General features: G+C 40.7%; 2 protein-coding genes and 1 long non-coding RNA gene across 8 annotated transcripts; 1 reads left to right on the top strand and 2 right to left on the bottom strand.

The window, feature by feature from the left end:
* The first annotated feature begins 3 nt into the window (after positions 1–3).
* Positions 4–10,827, top strand: LOC104474209 (solute carrier family 2, facilitated glucose transporter member 11). Of its 3 annotated transcripts, none has more exons than XM_086761884.1 (12): positions 4–326; positions 1,783–1,881; positions 3,489–3,649; positions 4,247–4,371; positions 4,634–4,763; positions 5,735–5,883; positions 6,122–6,309; positions 6,827–6,937; positions 7,045–7,146; positions 8,779–8,854; positions 9,400–9,527; positions 10,466–10,827. In XM_086761884.1, the coding sequence occupies exons 1-12, from the start codon at positions 309–311 to the stop codon at positions 10,682–10,684; spliced, it is 1,506 nt and encodes a 501-aa protein (XP_086618010.1). In that variant the 5' UTR covers positions 4–308; the 3' UTR covers positions 10,685–10,827. The 3 variants fall into 3 exon arrangements, with proteins under 3 accessions (XP_086618010.1, XP_086618009.1, XP_086618012.1); XM_086761883.1 differs by having other exon boundaries at positions 4–689; XM_086761886.1 differs by lacking the exons at positions 4,247–4,371; positions 4,634–4,763 and having other exon boundaries at positions 4–689.
* Positions 7,532–8,779, bottom strand: LOC147598561 (uncharacterized). Its single transcript, XR_015260485.1, has 2 exons — positions 8,678–8,779; positions 7,532–8,596 (listed from the first exon to the last, which is right to left on the bottom strand). It is a non-coding gene; the product is annotated as an uncharacterized LOC147598561 (long non-coding RNA).
* On the bottom strand, positions 10,334–15,913 carry HSCB (HscB mitochondrial iron-sulfur cluster cochaperone). 4 transcript variants are annotated; one of them, XM_086761889.1, is made up of 6 exons: positions 15,672–15,913; positions 15,506–15,602; positions 14,848–14,937; positions 14,156–14,300; positions 13,231–13,278; positions 10,334–10,567 (listed from the first exon to the last, which is right to left on the bottom strand). In XM_086761889.1, exons 1-6 carry the CDS (start codon positions 15,896–15,898, stop codon positions 10,527–10,529), a joined length of 648 nt encoding a protein of 215 aa, XP_086618015.1. In that variant the 5' UTR covers positions 15,899–15,913; the 3' UTR covers positions 10,334–10,526. The 4 variants fall into 4 exon arrangements, with proteins under 4 accessions (XP_086618015.1, XP_086618016.1, XP_086618013.1 ...); XM_086761887.1 differs by lacking the exon at positions 10,334–10,567 and adding an exon at positions 11,868–12,034; XM_086761890.1 differs by lacking the exon at positions 13,231–13,278.
* Between the last annotated feature and the right edge of the window lie 55 nt (positions 15,914–15,968).

Genomic DNA, 15,968 nt, shown 5'->3' with positions numbered 1-15,968 from the left:
CCGTGGTCGCGGCAGTGCGGCGGCGGCCATGGGGCAGCACGGAGCCTCAGGGTGGGGCGTGGCGCGGCTGGCCCCACGCGCAGCGAGGGGCCCCTGCTGTCCTCGGCAACGGCAAAACCCCAGCCCTCGAGGGAGCGGCGAGACAGAGCCGCTTTTGTCGGCGGCCCGCAGTAATCTCCCGCCGGGCTGGGGCGGGCAGCCCGCGCAGCGGCCAAATCCCAGTCAGCTGAGGAGCTGGGCCCGCGGCCCCCCCGCGCCGTGGGCAGCGGCCGTGGGCAGCGGGGCAGCGGCCGTGAGCTGTGGAAGGGATGACACCAGAGCACAAGGTAATCGCCCTCCCGATTTCCTCAGTGGCCGAAGCGGGAGACTAGCGGGTCTTTGTTCTGCTCTGACTTAGAGGAAGAAAGTGCGTGTGCTGCGGTACGGAACGCGGGACAGCTCTGGCTGCTGTAAGGCTTTGAGAACGTTGGACATTTCTGTCGTAGAAGAGTAATGAACCACTGAGAAGAATCACAGTGGCTAGAGGTGGAAGGCAAAACCATGTGTTTTAATACAATAATAACTTCATTTCTTTGGCACCTTTTATTCCTGTAGTGTAGTTTACTAAATTTTGCAAAGGAAATCAAATTCAGCCCATACTAAGAATGGAGTACCAGCCCCTGCTGAGAGGGTCTAGCACGTGCAGCAAGGTAAGCAGAACTCTCTCGGCCTCTGAAGATGGATCCAGCAGAGAGTTTGTAGCTTTAACGATGATGCACACATGTGAAACTCTCTGATTGTTTAACGTTTGCTTTTAAATAAAAATACATTAGATGATCAGGCTTATAAAGTTTGGTGTTTTCCATAGATGCCCAGCTGTGTTATAAAATGGAAGCCGTAAAAGCATGTTTTCTGATTCTTATGTTTTACATTACGTGTAAATTGAATTTAGTTTGTGGCATGTTTCTGAAATGAGGTGAAAGTGCTTATAAACTGTCAGGAGTTAAGTAGATCACAGAACAGATGAGGCTGTTGTCCGTGCGCTAAGAAATCGAGGCCCAAACCCCAGTGTGACACAACATGTTAGTGTAACGAGCAGACTGATTTGGGCACAAAGAAGAACGAAACTGTCATAACAAAATGTAAGTTATGTAATGCATATTAACGATTCCGGGTTGGTTGGTTTGTTTGTTTTCTGTCTTTTCTAGACTCCAAGTTGTACCCACAAGATGCACAAAATACGTTGACAGTATTTGGTTAATAGAAAGGTCTGAGTGCAGTGCAGTGCCTCTATTTACCACTTCTAGTTTTATCTTAAAGGGACTTGCTAAAGGAAATAAAATATTGTTATTTCTCACATCTCAGATGAAATGTGGGTCATATAAATTGGGATTTGGTTCATTCTTATACTGAGTCATTGTGCCTCTAACAGCACACATTAAGAGTCCTGACATTCTTTCATAAAAAAATAGACACTGCGAGCAGCGTGGTTCATGCAGAAAGCATTTACACAGTTCAATAAATATTCTGTCAGCAGTGCAATGGTTGCATTGCCTACACTTAATCTGGATACCTGTAATTGTTGCATCTCTAAAAAATGTTAGTGATCATGGCCACAGTCAGCATGAAATGTTTCTCCTGCTGCAGGTGTTTGAGAGTTTATGTAGTTCTCTAAACATGTACTCTCGCTGTTCAAAACTAAATAAGTGATGGATTTCACTGTGATTTTTTCCTAGATATTCTATGCATGTGGGTTCAAGGCTTTATCTCTTTTCATGCCTGTTACTCTCTTCTGTTCTCTAGTTCCCCAGCTGGACCTTGTTTCTGGCTGTTTGTGCTGTTGGAATCGGAGGGACCTTTCAGTATGGGTATAACGTTTCCATTATCAATGCACCCACCCAGGTAAAATATCGTCTCTTGTTCACTGGGCTGTTTTACAGTAATGAAGGGATCCTGTCTAACCGGCAAAAAGGCCAAATGCACTTTTACTGTGCTCACAGCAGGAACCAAAGCAGGTGTCCTCTCCTATGAAGGATTCTGGTTGAGTTCCAAAATGGTTTCATGTGTTTGTGATTACCTCCCATCAGAGAGGTATTCTATATCAGATAAAAGTGCCAAATATGCTACATAAATACCTCTATAAAGTCTGTTCTAGAAAGATTAACTGAATGAATAAGTGACATCTTCCAGCTACACTTTTGACTAAATAGCCCAGAACATTAAGAATAGAACAGAACATTTTTGGTTGGAGGGAAGCTACAACGATCATCTAGTGCAACTGCCTGGCCACTTCAGGGCTCACCAAAAGTTAAAGCGTATTAGTAAGGGCATTGTCCAAATGCTTCCTGAACACTGACAGGCTTGGGGTGTCGACCACCTCTCAGGGAAGCCTGTTCCGGTGTTTGATCACCCTTTCTGTAAAACATCACCACCATTTCTCCTAATGTCAAGTTTAAACCTCCCTGATGTAGCTGTGAACCATTCCCATGCACTCTATCACTGGATATCAGGGAGAAAGGATAGTTACAGTTGTCCATCACGAGGCAGCTTACTGAGAAAGATCTTTTTAGAGAGTAAAAAAAAGTTGCACCTCTAGTGTCTGAGTATCTCATAGGCATTTTCACCTGTTACTTTTTCCACGGCCTTGAGGATTCTGCATATTTTGTGGATGACTCAAGAGGGTCTGAGCAAATGCTCTTGTGAAAGTGATGGGTATGATTTTCTGCTGCCAGCTGATTTATTTTCTTGTGGAACTGTGAAGACTGAATTTCCTATAACATTGTATGCTTTTTACAAAGGTTAAAATAAGGTGTTTGTCAAAGAACATGTAATATGCTGGAAACAGAGGGAGAGTCCAGGAAGTTTGTTCTTCTGTTAGGTCTTTGTTTGCTGGCTAAGAACAGATACATGTCAGTTCAAGAGTTTCTAAAGACAAATTTTAGGAAACCAAGTGTGTAGAATAAGTTTAAAAATTCTGACACGTGAATACTGTAAGAAAGGTGGAGGAATATTAGAGTTGCAGAAAGGGATTTTACTATGAATTTTGGATTACACTAAGGTAGGAAGATTTAAATTGGGTGTCAGAATGAGTCTCCTGACAGTAAAATTTTTTAGGTTATGTAAGACATCTGTGTGCTTGGGATGTTCCTAAAAAACAGTAGGACCTACCCATCCACCCTGTCCTCCCTTTGTTCAGAAGGACCTCAAAGCTCTTTTGTAGCCGTGTATGGAAAGGTTGTGTTTCTGCTGTAGTGGGATACAGCCTCTCCTGAGGTGGGGTACAAAAGCATAGCTGCTCAGCAGTCTTTGAGGTGTATGGGGAGCAGGAAATGGTATTGTGGTCAAGGAAGATTCTGCTAGTCATTGGTGTTTTTAATATAATACAACTAAGATGATATCTTCTGTTAGCTCCCAGAATTGGTTTTCAGGATTGAGGTGCAAGTTATGCACAGTGCTGTGCTCTAGGGCTACACATAATGCTACATATTCATCATTCTTTTTTACTGCAGCATATACACAAGTTCTTAAATGAAACCTGGACTGGTCGTTATCACAAGGAACTAAATACAGATTTGCTGACTTTTCTTTGGTCTGTCATTGCTTCTGTATTTTCACTTGGAGGCCTGTGCGGAGCCCTTATTGGAGGCAGCATGGCGATTCGGCTAGGCAGGTGAGTTCTTGTAGCAGGTGTATAGCAGCATGTTTTCTTTTCCTACTTTCTCACTGGAATATAAAGTAAATAAATGGAAAAAAGGTGGGAGAAAATGTACCTTAGGTGACTATACGTATTTTTCACTTCAAAGCAGAGTTTTCTAGTAGAATTCTTCGGTTTGTTCCAATGTGACTTTAAAAGAAGAGCCCTGAATTATAGCCTTCTAGTCTAGTCTTTCCGTTACATTTATGGAAATCTAAGCAGGAGTCTGCAGATACTGTAAGGTAGGAAATGTGTCCCTCATACACATTTGCAGCCTTCATGCCAGTAAGGACATAATGCATAACCTGTAGTATTTCATCCACATTATAGCATAAACAAAACTCCACTCCTTCCTTGTTAGGCATTTCTGTCATATTTATGTATTATCCTTTTGTGTAGACTTTTTTTTATTTTTAAATAAGAATAAATAGTTGTATCACATACCTGGATTTTCAGTTAATAGCACATTTCTTCAGTATAAAGCCATTTTTTCCATATTACCAGAAAGGAAAACTTTAAAAAAAAACATGTTGTTGCAGATTTCTGTAATTTTTTTTTTCCCCTCCTTCTTAGGAAAGGAGCTCTTTTGATGAATAATGTTATAGCAATACTGGCCTCCATTTTAATGGGGATCAGTTTTCCTACAGGATTGTTTGAGTTACTGATTGCTGGAAGGTTTTTGATTGGCATAAATGCAGGTAAATGGTTTCCTATTCCTACTTTCAATAAACTATGGTGAATGATAAATTCTTGTTCCTGCTGATTCTTTAGGTATTAGTATGTTTTTGTGCACTGATCTGTAGATACGATGACAGAGATGTTTTGTAGTCTAACTTGGAATCTGAAGGCAGTTAAATTAATAGGACATTAACTAAGTCTGATTTCCTACATATTTTGGTTCAGTAACTCTTTTCAAAGCAAAATCTATTAATAGGAAAATGTTTTTCCATTTACTTACAGGTATTGGGATCTGTGTGCAGCCTCTGTATATTGGGGAGGTTGCCCCAAAACACCTTAGAGGTGGTATGGCCATGGGGAGTTCCATCTTTCTGACTGGGGGGATTCTGACAGGACAAATAATTGGTTTGAGGTTAGAAATGCATTTTCTTCCTGCCTTGCATTACTCGCATGTAAAGAATTCCAATTTCCAATTCCCTGCAACTCCCTGGAAAACATTCATTGTGGCCATTGTAACGTTCGTGAATCGACTTCGCACAGAGGTCTACTTGTAACAAGAAAACCCTGCTTTTGCCACCTTATTCCTACAACTGCAAACCATCTGTGCTTCCCAGATGTGTTCTGTGTTCTCAGTTTGGGTGGGTTCAGCCAGAACAGCATCAGTAAAACAGGTACATTTATGTTGAGTTCATATTTCCTGCCAGTTTCTTGCTGGAGACAGTGGACGTTCATAAGACAGGACTTGAGAACAGAGGACTCCTAGTTTCTGTACTGCTGGTTTTGTCCGTTGTGCACTCGGATGAAGTTGCTAGGGACTTTATACACTTGGATCTTAAAAAGTTCTGTGAAAAGAGACTGCACAACCTCCGGGTGAAAGCTTCTTCCATGAAGTCTGCTAGAAGCTTTCCACTACCCTGAGAGCAACTGCCAGCACCCCGAGTGACAGCACATTTTCTGGTTTTTCTCTGTCCCTCTATCAAAAGCACTTAGACTTCCCCTTCTTTTTCCTTATTACTAGCTTCTGAATTAACTGATCTTACTGGATATTTCAGGTGTGAAGTGCTACAAAATAAGTAGAATTTTTCTAATTTCCCACATTGCTACAAAACACTGCTTTGGCAAACCTGAAAGTAAGGCTTAGGACCAACACAGCAATAAACAACAGTGAAGCAGTGTTGCTCATCACTTCCTGAGTGAAACCTGATTTCAGAGTGGCTGGGAAAATATTTCTTTCTGAAGAACTCTTTCTGATGAGTTTCACAAGACTAGTTACAAGGAAACTTTTATTGAGGGACAAACACCTTGCTCCCAAAAGTCTTTTGAATAGTCACCAATAGCTAATTACTTGGGGTTTTTTTCCTTCTTTTTCTGCACCTCTCCCAGGGAATTACTAGGTGGAGAAGCATATTGGCCTCTGTTGCTGTCCAGCAGCTGTTTCCCAGCATTTGCCCAACTCTTATTCCTGCCATGGTTTCCTGAAAGTCCCAGATACCTGCTTATTGACAGAGGGGATGAGCTGAGCTGTGCCAGAGGTAATTTACAGTATTTGTATTGTCTCTTTGTCTTCAGAAGGGCACAATGAGTATGTTGAGTTCCAGAGTCTCCTTTTATCAACACAGCACAGTTACATCACCTAGTGCTTCTTGGCCCGTGTTTTTCCTTTATGTTTTTCATATCCTAGCAAAAGCCAGGTCATTATGGAAGGAGATGTTTTTCCAGAAGTTGTGATCAACAGGTAAACATAAGAGAATTTATTTTCTTTTTTTTTAGCTTTGAAGCGATTTCATGGTTCTTCGGAGTATCAAAGGGAGCTGGAAGACATACAGCGGGAATGTTTTGCCTTAGATGGGGAGAAACCCAAGAAGCCCTGGCAATTATTCACCGATCGTGGTGTGAGATGGCAGCTCATTACTGTGATTGTGATGACCATGGGCCAGCAGCTCAGTGGGATAAATGCTGTAAGATTTCATACATACAAACAGCTTAAATAATTCTTTAATTTCCATCTGTTTTTCAGCCTTTTATTAACACAAGGATCCCCACAGAGAAGCTCTGAGAAATAGGATAAGTGGCAAAGAATATCTTTGTATTATTTCTGTGCTTCTTTTTTTTCCAATTTTTTTTTTTTTTTTTCACTTCTGTGTTCCTGGTATGTAAGGTTCTTTAAAGAATGACTTAATACTTGTGTTTACATTCCTAAATAAAGGTAGATCGGCTTATCCCATTGTGTCTGGTTTACGAATGTGAAATATTATATTCAGGAGTTGAAAAATTGTATTTGCTTTTATGACAGCAATATATATACCTAGACATGAATTTAACAGATTCTTCTTGCTGTTTATGTCAAATTAATAACTCACAATATAAAACACATTGAGCTGTATGTTTAGTCTGAACTTGACTTTGTTTCCAGCTGACAATTTAACTGCTGGGAATGCTTCCCTGCCCCCGCCTTTTTTTTTTTTTCTGTTGTAGATTTATTTCTATGCAACTTACATTTTTGAACAAGCTGGGATCTCAGCAGAAAAAATCCCGTATGTGACACTCGGCACTGGAGCTTGTGAATGCCTCACTGCCCTCACCTGTGTAAGTAACAATTTATTCTGCCTCCCAGCATAGGGTAATGATTCTTCTTGAAGAACATTGGTAATATGAGATCAATATAGTAACAGAAAATTATGTCTTGTCCACAGGGTTTACTGATAGACTACGTGGGAAGAAGATGCCTCGTCATTGGGGGTTATCTCCTTATGACGCTTTGGAGCATTGTTTTAACGTTCTCTCTGACTTACCAGGTGTAAAGAAGGACTCATTTATTATGAGATAAGAGTGTAGTGAGTGAAAATCTGCAACGCTCAAAAGAAACTGGAAGATAAGAGCTGCATAGCTTTAAACAGCAGCATAAAAAATGACAGCGATTGAAAGATTTGATCAATTCTGCAGCCATATTTCCCTGAAATAACAGAATGCTCTCAGCTAAGATTTGATCATGTATTTGTCTCAAAGCTGCAGCTGCATTTAATGCTGACAGAACTAAGTGATGACAAAATAGCATTTATTCTAGCTTTTAAAGTAATTTTAGGATGAAATACTACACTGTGATGATATTAAGCATCAGAGTCCACTTCAGTCCCTTCATTGTAAAGCAAACAATCAAACAAAAAAGACTGTAAAGATGGAGAAATTCAAAAGACACTTTAATCCATGAAGTGTAAATTCACGAAACCTATTGGAAACTCACTGGAGCTATTCACAGTGTCTTAAATTTATCATGCAAAGACAACATCCTGTCTCACTTTTTGACGTACTCTAACAAGATCTGTCACAAATTGTTCTGTATACTGTATCAGCTCAAATAATGTAGCCCCACAAACCTGAAAAGAATGTTTAGAGAAAATCTATCTCTACATTTGCAGACTGCACTATACTAAATATTTTTCGTTACCTTTGGGTAATCCCAGCAGGATGATGTAGGTGCAGCTCCAACAGTGAGCAGCTCGATTTAGTCATATCTATTTTATTGGTTGCCTGATAAATCCTTATCTGACAGGGGCAGGATTAAAGAGCTGCCGTTCTTTCCCCATCCCCACCATCAGTGTTTGGAGCCAGCTTTAAACAGGTGGATCACATGCAGTCACGTTGCAGGTCTGATGTTTGGAGGGACAGTAGGGCTAGGGGCTGCGCAGATTGGCAGGCAGGCCATGGAAGAGGCACCTACAGTAATTTGTGTGGTTGGAGTAAAGGAAGCTGCCAGGGCAGGCAAAAAGTTGAATGAGCCAGCCGTTAGGCAGAGGCCTAGGTTTAATTATTTTATTTTAACTTTTGTAAATTTATTGGTTTGCTTTTGAATAATGGGGTTTCAAACTTAGATTTGGTCTTTCTAATGCACCTAGTTTCATATGTATATAGTAATTCTAATGTTTCTTCACTGCACTATTGAAATTTATGTGTACGTAAGTAATGGGATGAGAAGTCTGTTCATGCTGTGAAAGTGCTTAATGACAGCTAACTCACGGGATCAGTATAAAATACCAAAATAAATGCTGAAAAAATGTTAAACTAGTAACAACACATAATTGTTATGTTCAATATTGTTGTAAATTTTTAGCCTTGAAGGACTAATTATAAATCTCAATTGAAGTACTAGACTCCATTTTGTAAATACTATTAAATGAACAATATTTAATTTATCTGAAGCAGTATTGTTAATAAACTATCTGTAATCAGCCATGAATGACTGCTGGTCTTAGTTGTTGTCGTAGTTCAGCCCCGATCAGTTTCCTACAGAAGCTGCCACCTTAGGCCCCCCCTCACTAACAAAACCACGACAGTTGTAATAAAATAGCAAAAGGAAATGTAACTGTTAAGCCAAACTTTAAAACTACATCAAAATCTAAACTAAACCTTCTCATTCTCTTCTGTTCCAGGACCTGTACTCATGGGTGCCTTATGTGAGCATGGCATCTATCTTTGCCTTCATCTTGAGCTTTGGGTTGGGACCAGGTATGAACAGTAATGAGTGTTTTAAAGCGCTCAGATGTGTGTCTGGGACCAGGGGGGCACGTCGACAGCTCTGCTGTGTAAGCCAGGCAGTAAGTATTTACTGTAAGGCTGCTGGTGCTCTGGCTGAGGAACGCAAGTGAGCCGGCCGCATCGGAGCAGTTGTCGCCCATAGCCTGAACCTGAGGCTTGCCGTGCCTGTTTCTCAGGGCCAGCTACGCCTGTATGGGGGGTGTAGTTCTGGCCTTCAATTCAGTCCAGTCGTACAAGAAGCAAGAAGAAGCCTCTTAGGCTTTTAAAGAGGCCCTTGCTCCCTTAGCAGTGCTGCTGAAAGGGACACTTTTTAGGACGCTTACCACATGGGCAGTAGATTCAAAAATGTGCTGTTAAGAATATGTGGGTTTGGTTTTTTTTTTTGTATTTTTTTAAATAGAATCAGATCAGCTAGTGGCATATTCAAAAGCAACTCAGTTTTGCTAGCATTGGAAATACTGCAAATGGACATTTAGCATAATAACCTATTCTCTTTCTGAAACTCATTCCCCTAGGTGGCATAACAAATACCTTGACAGCTGAATTATTTGTACAGTCTTCACGTCCTGCTGCTTACATGATAGGAGGGACTATTAGTTGGATTAGTTTCTTCACAGTTGGAATGCTCTTTCCCTTTATAGTGGTAAGTATGCACAACATGTTTTCCTGATTGCTTCACCACCTCATCTTCTCTCAGGTTCCATCAAATTTCTTTTTCTTATACATAGGATGCATACTACCCCTCAACCGAATATAAGTAGATTCAGTCTCTCTTAAAATATTTTTTTAGCTATCAACAAAAAATACCAAAACAGGATAAATTACAATTAAAAGGAATGCATGGGGGCAATTTTCATGTTCACGCTTTTAAAAGTGGAAAAACTAGAAAAACTTAATCAGATATTGAGATTCAAATAACAAATTTCTTAATAGTGCCTTGTGCTTTTATGTCAAAGTAAAGTAGAAGTAGTACCTGAGACTAGTGGTTCACCACTCTGAGAGCTTGCTAAACTTAGATACAGAGGGTTCTGTGATCAGGAAGATTATTAGGAAAAACAACATAGGCTTTTATTTCTAGCTTTGTATTTTCAGTTTTAGCACTTATTCTTGAGAGCAAAACATGCAGGAACAGCAGGCAGCAGGGTATCTTGATTTGACAGTCCATTATTCTTGGTGGAACTCTGCTTCTCAATATAATAGCTGTTTTTTTAAAGTATAGCTTGAAAAATATTAACCAACATTCAGAAAAAGATAAATAATATTAATAGATTAATATTAGAATAATATAATGAGACAGCTACGTAGCAAATGCTAACTTGTCATTACATTGTGAATTGTTTAGTGTGTGTTTAAACAGTTTTTTTTTTTTAATAAAAGACTACCAAGTGTATTACACAGCACCTGGTAGTCTTTTTTATCTTAAAAAAAAGTTTACATATAAAGTAAAGATAGGGCGAATGTCTTTTTATTAAAAATATTTGAGCAGCCATGTTACATGTGAATGGAAAGAAAAAGCTTCTTATTTCGAAAACTTACTGTTACACTTGAAATATGTTGCAATCAAATAAATTTTATTTTCAGAACGGACTGAAGCAGTATTGTTTTCTGGTGTTCTTACTGGAGTGCTCCTTAGTTGCTGCTTTCATCTTCCTCGTAATTCCTGAGACAAAAAACAAATCTTTCCTGGAAATCAATAAGGAATTTCACAAGCTTAACTTTGGAAGAAATATCAAAAAAAAGGAGACGGAGCTTTATGAAAGAAGAAAACTCCGTGAGGAATATAAAAAAAATTCTGTGTAATTTCACAACTGTAAGAGAACTTTAATGGGGGTTAAGAACAGCGTCTTTTAAATTAGCAGTGTAATACCATGCACAAGTAGCTTATTAAATCCTCCTGTATATTTAAAGGAAGTTTAATTAAAGACAAGTTAATCATTCTGAAATCCTGTTAAAATTGATGAAATGCTATTAAAAACATATTATAGTATACTTAGAAGACTTAGTGTAAGATATAAGTTGATGTTGTAGGGATGCAGAAATGCCCAGAGAGGTGGTTCAATTAATTACTCCCCCTGGCAGATTTCTTCAGATAATTCAGTAGCTCTTCCAATTATTCCTAAGCCCCTTCTTCAGATTTGGGTAATCAAGCGTACGTTAATGCTTTACTGAAGAAAACATTCTGAGGTGTTAAAACTCAAACAAGAACTGACCTACTGAGACACCACTGTTTGAAATATTCTCATTTGTATATAGATTGGGGTATTTAGTTGCCATTTTTCACTTAAATAGCTTCTTTGAGAGATTTTAGGACATTCCTCCTCATCTGGCCATAGTATGGTAACTGTACAAAGACAGTACAGCACCTGTCTGAATTACCTGTTTCCTAAAAGGGGACCAATAAAACAGTCTCTGGGGTCTGAGTCTGGGTTTATCTTTTTGCCCTAACATAGCCTCTTAACATTATAAACTGTGCAACAGAGTAAAACCTCTTCTAGTTTTGAAGGTCAATTCCCAGCAGACTGAGATTGACATCACAAAAAGCACTAAGTAGCAGAGAAGACACATGATAGGAATTAAGTACTTTTCACCTTTAAAGATTTTTTTCAAGATGGTCTGATAGAACATACATAAGGAGACTAGAGAGAGCTTGAAGGACCTATTGAATGAGCTTTCTGCATAGTCTCCAACATTTCCGCCAGGACTCTTTCTCAACTTAAAGTAATTTCTATGTATTTTAGTAGTCAAAAAGTAAGTAATCTTAATTACAGACGGTGTTCGTGTGTCTCTCAGATACTGATTTCCGTACCTGTAACTGCTAGGACAGTAGTCCTGCCTTACCTATTACATTTTTTCCTGGTTGTAAGCATTTCCTGATTCCATCTGTTACTTAACGAGTGCTACAGTAAGGACTGGATTTCTTTTACGCATATCTTCTTTCCTTCAGAATTAAAGCTTTTAATGAAAACGTAGGAAGCAAACACCATTTTTCTGATTTTGGTAACTAAATCAGCTGTTTAATTGAAAATAACATTAACTCTTAATGGTAAAGGAGGCAGTATCAGGAAGGGATCTTCTTGTTCTTTAGTTTATCCTCTAGGTTTGCAAAATATTTCATTTTGGCTAGAAGCTTCTTAGCTTCTTGAAGATCATCTGAAATGAAACAAAACATTACTAGTTTACAGAGGGAGGGCTGAATTTTCATTTTCAAAATGAATCTCAAGATTTCAATGACAGCACCTATTTCAGTACTAAAAGCTGCAAGTTGGAAGGACCCATACACTGTTAAAAACCATATTGCCTATTATTTTCACCTCAGAACTGAGATGTTCCACAAAACATGTAAAAATGTACAGTTTAGAAAATAAATATGACATGAATAACTTTTTTTTTTTTTAAATGTATGTAATTAGACCAACTGCCATCACTGAAAAATGCAAAAGATTTGTAGGACTCTGGTATGGACAGTGTAAATTCCAAAATTGGTACTGAAACAGTTACTCTTTAATTAAACAATTGTAGGGGAAAAGTGGTTTATCACCTACTGACAAGGACAGACGCAACACAATCCTGAACTCTCGCAGTACAAGGAGTGACAGATCATAAGGTTATAATACTTTACACGCAGGCCTAGCCAGCACTACTTTGCGCTTAATGTTTTACAATTACAACAAACTACTACATAAACCTAACAATAAAAGCATTCTGAGACCCAGGAGAGAAATATAAAGGTTTCTTCCAAGAGTAAGAAGCTAGTCTGGAGCTCCTGCCTCTCAATTGGTTGTGGAATAAAGTTATGTTGATTATTGCACAGGAAGTCCCTAAAACCTTAGGCTAAGTGGGGCATCAGGTCTTTTCTTGACCTACAGGTTCAGTTGTAAGCAGCAGAATTTTTCCCGTCTTGACTTCCACTGCAAAGAATAGCACCCTGCCACTCTGCTGACAGCTTCAAGTCTGTAGAGGAGGACCTCCCGAATTAAAGTTCGAAACCTCAGAATAGGTGGTGAGTTTGAATAAGAAAAGAGTCTGTCCTTCCAGTATTCTGCGAAACCAACAAACCAAAAATCCCTTAGCATCTGCATTCCCACTTGAAGTGATCGTTTTGATGCAAATTGAATTAACTGAAACTTTTGTACTGGATTTTTTTTTTTTTTAATTTAATGTGAGGTCCTGAATCAGCAGAAAGGTCAGCTTAGAAGTATTTATTCTAAATGCCAAACAAAGAACACTTGTTTATGGAATATGTCTGTTCTGCAGTTCAGGAAATATTTGCCAATAAGAGAATGTGGGTTTTTTAAAGCATTTATAATTGAATGTATGGCAGCTAAATACTTAATAGAAATAGCTACCTCTTTCAAAAGCTGAAGTCACCGCTTTGGTCAGTTCTTCTTGTTTAACTGTAAAACAAATTATTTCATTCACTTTTTGTTACATACTTAGTATATTTGATATGACTGCATTCTGATTGTCTGTGGTGGGAAACTTAATTACTAGTCTCAGTCTTCTGGGAGCCAAGAGAGCTTTTCATAATATTGCTGTCAATTTTAAAATTCTAATTTCAAACAGATTTTTTTTTGTTTAAACAGGTTTGCAGACAGTAATCCCAATGCAAATCAATGGTCACTAACTTCCCGGAAATCTAACTTACTTTTGGTGTATCAAGTTTACTCTGCTACAGTTCATTTTACTCTATTCTACTTAGTTTTTATTCTTGTTATTCTAATTGCTTTTGGCACACTACTGTTATTGCAAATAATTAAATATATCAATAAACTCAATGTTTTGGGTATCACCAACAATATACACAAGAAAATTTATTGTATAAGGATAATAATCACTTAATATAATGGTTGCTAAATTGAAGAAGGTGAAATAAATTATGTCTGTATAAATGAAATAATTTAATATAGTCAGTCAAGCATTTTATTAAACTTCATTTTGAGTGTTTTTTTTTCTTTTATAGCAGTCTACTTGCCCTGATCTGCTGAAGATTGAATAAGTTCCTTTTTGTAGTATACATATATATATGTAGCCATCACAATAGGTACTGTTATATAGATTTTCTCAAGCCAGATTTGATGTTTAGGTAGCATAAATTGGCAAAGACAACAGTTTTTTTGGGGGGGGAAGCTCTTGCAGTGAGTCAATTCAAGACTAATGCAAGTTAAAGATACTAAAAAGAAATACACTGGAAAAGTTAAGTCTTCAGAAGGACTCATATTACACAAGAAACCGTAAATCAGTTCTGTACAAAACCCTCAAATCATAACCTACCTTTAATTAAAGTTTCAGTTTCTTCAAGGATATCCTCATTTTTAGGCTCTGCTAATTTCTCATTAATTTCCATAATTTCTGTGAGAAACACTGAGTCTGCATCACAGTCTGTCTCTTGTGCTGGCTCTACTCCATTCAGCTCCAGCTGGTGAAAAAAACGGAGGTTTGGAAATACACATTCTTATGTCTATTTCAATGTGCATTCTTTTCTTGAATATTAAGTCTTTTAGGAGAGCTCACGCCGATTTGTATCTGGTAAACTTCCAGTTTATTCCATGACATGTGCATAAACAGAGTCAGTCTTAAAATTAACTCCATAGGTAAACCATAAAAATAATCTGTTAACCAAAGCAAAAAAGTGTAATGAAGGCTGCCTAGGACCAGACTGAAATTTCAAAGGAACAGCCATGACCAAACACTATGTGTGAGCCAGAAAACAAATCAGTGTGAAATGAGCAGCAAACAAGATGGTAATAGTCAGCAAAAATGTTAAAGAAAACAGTGAAAAAGTTGATTAATTTTCAGACAAGCTTGTTTTCGGGCTCCCTTCAGTCCCTGATAATCCTCTTCTTCAGAGGAACACAAATTAGCATGCTAACGATGGCGTCAAAGGTCTGATTCATTACAATACTGCCAGCAGCCCCAGCCACCTATGGTTAGTTATAGGAGCGCTGACTGAACGGACACCTTACCAGATAGAGGCCACGGCTTAAAGGGTTCAGGAGGGTTTGGTAGGCCTTGTTAATCAAGGAAGAGTGTTGCTCAGAGTAGTACTGTTCTTTCTGCGAAAGGATGATAAATAATAGTAACAGGTTAATAATAAGCGGCAAAATACACTACACTTTGTTACTGGCACAGAGATAGTGCTCCCACAACGACGCATCTGCGTAAAACTGAAAGGTGATTTTTAACAAAGGTACAAAGAAGAGGGAGAGGGCTGTCTGAGCCTGTGAGCTGTGTTGTCCCACTCAGCTGGGGTCTCGAGGACCACAGCAGCCCCTTATCGTCGCCCTCCGCCGCACATCGGTGAGCAGCGGTCTCCTCCGAGCACCAGGACACAAGAACCGGAGAGTCCCTACAATCCCAAAGCCGGAGGGCGGCGGGCACCCGGCGCTGGGCTTCGCGGGGCCGCCGCCCGACCCCGCCAAGGCCAGCACAGCCCGAGGCGAGCGGTGGCTTCCGCCCGCGCCGAGCCCTGCGAGCCCCCCCCCGCCCCACTGCTGGGCCTCGGCGCCACGGGCAGGGGCGCTGGGACGGGGCAGGCGGCGAGGCCCACCCCCCCCGCCCGGGAAACCGCGCCGGCCGCGCCGCGGGGTCCCACCGGCCACCCCCGCCTGCCCGGGCGCTCACCAGCGGCCTCTGGCCGAAGCGATCGGGGTGAACGGCGCGCTGCAGGGTCCGGAACCGCCGCTGCAGCTGCTGCGCGTCGATGCGGAAGGAACGGTCACTGCGGGCGACAGAGGGCGGCGTGAGGCCCGCGGCCTGCCGAGCCCGCGGCCGCCCCGCCGGCACTCACCAGTCCATCAGGCGGAAGAGGTCAGGCTGAGCCCCCGGTGGCTGCAGGGCCCGGCAGCCGGGGCAGAAGCGAGGCAGCCCCCCGGCGCTGGGGAGGGCGCTGCCGCAGCTCCAGCATCGCGGCGCCGCGGGAGAGCCAGGCCCCACACAGCGGGGCCGCGGGGCCGCCTGCGCAGCGCGGAGCGCCCATCGCGCTCTGCCCAGGCGCTGCCGCAGCGCCGCCCGCATCCTGCCGGACTACGGCTCCCAGCAGCCCCAGCGCGGCGGGCCGCGCCCTGATTGGCTCAGCGCGTGGTGA

This window comes from Chlamydotis macqueenii, chromosome 17, assembly GCF_036417535.1.
Source record: "Chlamydotis macqueenii isolate bChlMac1 chromosome 17, bChlMac1.mat, whole genome shotgun sequence".
NCBI classification, from domain to species: Eukaryota; Metazoa; Chordata; class Aves; order Otidiformes; family Otididae; genus Chlamydotis; species Chlamydotis macqueenii.
This window is presented reverse-complemented; position numbering and strand designations above follow the sequence as displayed.

What these genes read in the sequence shown, in the direction of transcription:
- LOC104474209 (XM_086761883.1), top strand. Translation starts at nt 645, where the DNA reads ATGGAGTACCAGCCCCTGCTGAGAGGGTCTAGCACGTGCAGCAAG. An exon ending in GGTCTAGCACGTGCAGCAAG is followed by an intron (nt 690 to 1,782) that starts GTAAGCAGAACT and finishes TCTGTTCTCTAG; the next exon opens with TTCCCCAGCTGGACCTTGTT. An exon ending in GGACAAATAATTGGTTTGAG is followed by an intron (nt 4,764 to 5,734) that starts GTTAGAAATGCA and finishes CACCTCTCCCAG; the next exon opens with GGAATTACTAGGTGGAGAAG.
- HSCB (XM_086761887.1), bottom strand. Translation starts at nt 15,898, where the DNA reads ATGCGGGCGGCGCTGCGGCAGCGCCTGGGCAGAGCGCGATGGGCGCTC. An exon ending in CTCTTCCGCCTGATGGACTG is followed by an intron (nt 15,603 to 15,671) that starts GTGAGTGCCGGC and finishes TGTCGCCCGCAG; the next exon opens with TGACCGTTCCTTCCGCATCG. An exon ending in GCTTCGGCCAGAGGCCGCTG is followed by an intron (nt 14,938 to 15,505) that starts GTGAGCGCCCGG and finishes ATCCTTTCGCAG; the next exon opens with AAAGAACAGTACTACTCTGA.